This window comes from Camelina sativa, chromosome 18 (assembly GCF_000633955.1).
Source record: "Camelina sativa cultivar DH55 chromosome 18, Cs, whole genome shotgun sequence".
In the NCBI taxonomy this organism is placed as follows: Eukaryota; Viridiplantae; Streptophyta; class Magnoliopsida; order Brassicales; family Brassicaceae; genus Camelina; species Camelina sativa.
In genome coordinates, this window is record NC_025702.1 from 14,762,355 (window position 1) to 14,767,826 (window position 5,472).

Here is a 5,472-nt window from a genome sequence, read left to right on the forward strand (position 1 = left end):
AAAAAAAAAAAAAAAAAAAAAAAAAAAAAAAAAAAAAAAAAAAAAAAAAAAAAAAAAAAAAAAAAAAAAAAAAAACTAGAGAAAAACCCTAGAATTTCTAGATCACAGTCGAATCCGAGTCAAAGGAATGATTGAAAATTGAAATCGCAAAATTTCACACAGCAACAAAAACAAACAGCGAACTTAATCGGCGAACCTTGGTGTCGAGCATAACAGCGCAGAGGATACCAGTGTTAAGCATAGCTTGACGGAGGTTATCGAGAGTCTCTTGGTGGTACTCATGAGATCCATGAGAGAAATTGAAGCGAGCAACGTTCATACCAGCCCTGAGAAGCTTCTCCACCATTGGAACGGATCTGGAAGCTGGACCCAGAGTACATACGATCTTCGTCTTCGGCCTTTGCTCTATCATCGCCGTCGCCATCGTAGTAAGTAAGTAAGTAACACAGAAGCAAGGATCGAGGATTGTTTTTTTTTTTTGTGTAGAGGAAGAGAGAGAGAGAGATGAGAAAGAGAGATTTATGGAGAGAGATCTGGCTTGCCGAACAAGGAAAATACAGAGAGAATCTGAGAAAGGAAGAGAGAGATTTATGAAGAAATGAAGAAGAGTCTCTCTCTCTCTCTCTCCTTCTTTTATTGACTTTTGAGGTGAAAAAATGAAAATAAAAATGGTAAATTGGAGTCTTTGGTTTAGATTTGGTCAAGAAAAGACCGATACGTTTTTGATTGTTTCCCACCGGTTTAATATTCTACCGTGAAGAAAGGAGTGACGCACATTGTTATGACTTATGAATATTCCGTTTTCGTTTACCTTTTTATGCCTTCTCGAACTATTGTCGAGCCATGGTTTATTTTTCTATATGTATAAAAATATCTTCTTAATGATATTTTAACTCTTTTTAATGCACGTTATTTGTCATTATTTAACATTTGTTTGTTTACACATGGACAGTTTTAAGTTAATTTCTTGTTAACCAGTAGTTAAGATGATAATATATTAATTTTGTAAATAATTTATAGATTTGATGATTTTGATCTTTGTTTAATTCCGGAATTAAATTATTCAAAATCTAGAAAATAATAAATTGTTTAAGACGTATTTAAAACACTTTCTGACCTAAAAAGTGATTAAACTTCGAGATGTTCTCCCGAATAATTTTAAGACACTTAGCTTTATAAGATTTTAGGCCTCCTTCATGTCTTTTATATATAGAAGAATCGTGCTTTGTGCTTAACCAAGGTTCAACATTGTCTAGATACTTTTGATATATAGAATCTCTGTTGAACACAAATGAGGTAAACTTGACCCTATCATTCTCTTCCGACCCAAAACTTCTCTGTTTTTTTTTTTTAATTCCTCCTTTCTTGACGTTTGAGACTTAGCAAGATTACTAGTCTAACTGACATAAATCTAAGCGCAGTGTGCGCATCTGGTAAGAATTATTTCAGTTGAAAATGATCAGAGTTCGTCGTGATTCTGAGGTTTGTCTTGGTTCATCAACTTCTCGAGCTTCTGTTGTAGTTCCTATAAAAAGACGAAACACCAGGACCAGGTTAATGAAGTGTCAACTAGTGTAGTAGGTCTGCTTTGAGATTTGAGATGACAAAAAAAAATAACTTACTTTAAGTTTGTCTTCCAAACACCGAGCTGGAGTAGATAAGATCGCCGCATATCTGTAACAAGAGAGTAAGAATTAAAAGGATAGAAAAGGAAAAACTGGAGACAAAAGGGGATGATGATCCGTGAGATGTATCCAAGACAAGAACTTACTCGCAACGGCTTGGTTCATCGACATCCGTAAGCTCATTTTTCAACCCACATCTTAGTTTCACCTGCATTCGGTGAACTAGTCAAGCTTTGTCTACTTAACGTCTGTGATCTTTGCAAGCGCAAGTCTCAGATTATGAATTGAACAATTTTAGACTTTTAACAATATCAAAAACTTACCTTAAGGCTTCTATCAGGGCCATTCCAGCATTTATCTCCGTTGGTATACAACATGAATTGGTAAGAGTTCTCAAATTTGTCCCAATCCCTATTTGAGCAAACCCATAGAACAAAATAAAGAAGAATAGAAGGGTATATATAAACACAGATAAAGAAGTTACTGACATATGATCATCAACTTCGAAACCATTCCTCGTTATTAGTGTATGTATCATGAATGAAATCAGCATGCAAAGAAAATATATAGTGGTACGATACTTACCCTAACCGAGTTTTTGAATAGCCCTCCTCTTGGGTTGATTCTTTATATGCGCAGACTTTGTAAGTATACCTATGCCATTATTTAGGTAATAACAGTAAATGCATAAGATAATTATAATTATAATACCCGATAATGCTAATAAAGAATGGATGTGACATTAAATTACACTGCTAAGAATATTCTTACTTGCCCTGTTTGCTCGCAAAACAACGACCATGGAATGAATAGAACTCTTTCTCCGGTCCTGCGATAACAATATAAGAACTAACTCTAAGAAAGGCAAATGTAAGTGCTTAGGATGTCTTATCATACAGACCAAAGTCTTGTTTTAGTTTCTTTTCTAAGCTTGATATCCTTGACTGTATTTTATTCAGTTTGGAGCTTGACTCATCGTATTCTTTGCGTACCCGATCAGCCTCTGCACATTCCAAAATGATATAGATGAATCACTAAAGAAAAAGAGTATCACTAGTACTATTAACGGAGATGCTAAACTACTATTTTACCCGATTTGTCCACTGGGGTGGTTTGGAATAAATTCACAGACAGCAAAATGTTCTTGACAGTCTTTTGTATCTTCTCCAACCAAGTAGGATTTGAGGTTGTCTCTATCCGTAACGAAATTCAATCATGTCAACTAAATTTGATAGATGATTAACATCGTACAAGAATACAAATATCTGTGGAAATAGTGCAGACCTGATAAATCGACATCATCATCTGCATCAGATTTGTATGAAGAACTAGAATCATGGCGATACTCCTCTTCGTAGGAATCATCTTCAGGTTCATGGTCGCTGTACTTCCCATCATCGCCGGTATCCTCATCACCATCAGAAACAAATCCATCATCTTCTTCTACTTCAGGTGGAGTTATGGGCGTGTGCTCATGGTTTTCCTGATTTTCAGCTTTGGGGTTATCGTCTGCCTCAGTTGGATTATCAGATTTTTCTCCTGTCCAACGAGAGGCAACAAGTCGCCCCAACTCTTCCTTTGACAACTCTTCCTTTTTTTCGGTTTCAGGATCCTCCTATCAATAGAATGTAGAGTACTTTGACGTCAAGGAAAAATCAGGAATTTAATAATCTCCGAGATATAACTCAGAATGGGAAGAGTTATCGAAAAAATGCAATAGACAAGTTTAAAAAAGAAAGAGTACTCTCATCACGGAAGTTCAGAGAACTATACTCAGATTTATGACAATTTTTTGTAAGCACTTGGCCAGAAATTGAAAGTAAATTACCATTTTCTTAACCTCGTCTAATTCCTCCTTATTGGTACTATCATCACTATGAGATCCCTCTGTGACGGAATCGTCGGATGACGGAGATACCTCCCTTTTCTCCACAACATGCTGTATATGTAGACAACCTTATATCATCTAACTTCCAAGTAACAGATTGCACCACTTTTGGGAAAACATATGAATGAAATAACTTTCATACCTCGTCTGCTGGACTAGTGTGAGCAACCTCTTCCAATATACTTGTTGGTTCAGCTTCAGATTCAGCTTCAGCTGCTGGCTCCTGAAATTAAAGTCTAATTCAGTACCCGCTTGAACTACACAACCCGAAAGCAAAACAAGAGAACTCAAGAAATATAAAAAGCACTGAAGGTATTAACGAGGGTTCATAGTCATGTGAATGAGTTCAAGATAGCCAAGGTTTAGATGTCATCATGTCAATAAGAATGAGAAAAAGATAAGAGTATCAAGCATCTCACATATTGAAACTTGAATATTTTACTTCATGACCTCATGATTCATGAATGAGCAGGAGGTCCAAAGGGAGCCAAAATATTGACAAATGGTCTGATGAGCTTATCTTCCATGGTTTGACTCCTTACTTGGTTGAATAAGTACAATAAAAAAAGCTACAAAGATGAAAGCGTGCAAATGTATTTCAGTTCAAGAAAAGAACTAACCTCATCTGAAGGATAATCCTTGTAATTACCAATCTCATCATGATGTGTTGTATCATCGGGATTTTCGTCCTGCTGTGAAACTCCAGGCACCCCTTCATCATTTGTGCTTTCTTCAACTTTTTCACTGTCATCTGTCTTCTCCTCAGCATCCCCCTTTCCTTGCTGGGCTGCTAACTCGGCCTCTTTCTTTTCCTTTTCCTCCTTTTCTTTCTGTAGACGCTCCTTCTCCTCTACCTTCTCAATTTGTTCTTTACGATCTACAGAAGAAATGATTCGAGGGAAATGTAAACATGTCAATCACATAGAAAGAAGTTGAAATTTGTTTACTCTAATTATAATTTACGGTCTGTCTTTATCATCAGTAGTGACCATAGAAAGAAGGTAATGAGATTCCACTACGTAAACTACAAGTCATGTATTTTCTCACTTTCTTCCTTTCCTTTTGGTGGTTAGTGAAAATTTAAGAACTGATCCGTGGCATATCAAGCATCCAACTACACTAACACTAATATGTACGGTTCCTCTTTCACAATCCAGTACACTAATTTTTCTCATGGTACTATTTCAAATGTCCGTTTCAGTTCTCTAAGATGAAAACTAAACCTCCCCTCTCATGCCATTTGCAAAATCAGTCAACAGAAAGATTACGTCACGCATCAGAAGAAAGAATGGCAAACCTTTCAGCTGTTCAACAAGGCCTTTGAGAATCTTCTCTTCACTTTTCAGCTTCTTCAATTCGGCTGCATCTTTCTCTAGACCCACTTTCGCTTTTTCTATTTCCTGTCTCCTAATAACAAGCCCTTGGTTATATGTCTCGATCTTTTTCTTAAGATTTTCTCGAGCAGCTTTTCCAGCTTCCCAGCATGTATTTGGACATGTCACTTGACCATCATATTCATCACTTCCATCACAACAATCTGCTCCCATAGGGGGAAAACAAACCATAAGTACTGATAGACTAATTCTTCAACAATTTCTTCCTCCATATGGCATTTGAAAGCACATAGCTTGAAAAAAAGAAGAGGTTCAACAGAAACTAAATGTAAACGAATTAATGAATAGCAGTAACATACCACAAATACCATCATTGACTCTGGAAGAAAACAAAACAGTTGGAGAGTGGCCTGCGTTTCTACAATAGAATTTCCCATTTGGGCAAGCTGAGGTACCTGGACAGTAAACAATATGATCCATCACACATATACCCCAAAAAAAGCAAAAACTTTATTCCACTCCACTAAACACAAACCAGAACTTTAATCACTAGTTTCAATTCCCAACGAAACTGTAATGGTTAATCATCTAATCACAATCGTACCAAAAAAAAAAAAAAAAAAAA

The 5,472-nt window shown here is 36.3% G+C and overlaps 2 protein-coding genes across 2 annotated transcripts in view; both read right to left on the bottom strand.

Moving 5' to 3' along the window:
• The window catches only part of LOC104761694 (probable pyruvate kinase, cytosolic isozyme), a 4,085-nt gene extending 3,466 nt beyond the window's left edge, over positions 1–619 (bottom strand). Inside the window, exon 1 of the mRNA XM_010484810.2 lies at positions 197–619. Within this exon, the coding sequence (XP_010483112.1) occupies positions 197–424 (228 nt within the window). The 5' untranslated portion in view covers positions 425–619. The remainder of the gene's footprint in view (positions 1–196) is intronic.
• The window catches only part of LOC104761695 (glucosidase 2 subunit beta-like), a 4,965-nt gene continuing 717 nt past the window's right edge, over positions 1,225–5,472 (bottom strand). The window contains exons 3-16 of the mRNA XM_010484811.2: positions 5,207–5,302; positions 4,811–5,050; positions 4,134–4,390; positions 3,656–3,736; positions 3,454–3,564; positions 2,910–3,240; positions 2,717–2,818; positions 2,527–2,628; positions 2,397–2,454; positions 2,211–2,279; positions 1,949–2,036; positions 1,772–1,833; positions 1,623–1,674; positions 1,225–1,525 (exon numbers count right to left, since the gene is read on the bottom strand). Of these exons, the coding sequence (XP_010483113.1) occupies positions 1,460–1,525; positions 1,623–1,674; positions 1,772–1,833; positions 1,949–2,036; positions 2,211–2,279; positions 2,397–2,454; positions 2,527–2,628; positions 2,717–2,818; positions 2,910–3,240; positions 3,454–3,564; positions 3,656–3,736; positions 4,134–4,390; positions 4,811–5,050; positions 5,207–5,302 (1,715 nt within the window). The 3' untranslated portion in view covers positions 1,225–1,459. The remainder of the gene's footprint in view (positions 1,526–1,622; positions 1,675–1,771; positions 1,834–1,948; positions 2,037–2,210; positions 2,280–2,396; positions 2,455–2,526; positions 2,629–2,716; positions 2,819–2,909; positions 3,241–3,453; positions 3,565–3,655; positions 3,737–4,133; positions 4,391–4,810; positions 5,051–5,206; positions 5,303–5,472) is intronic.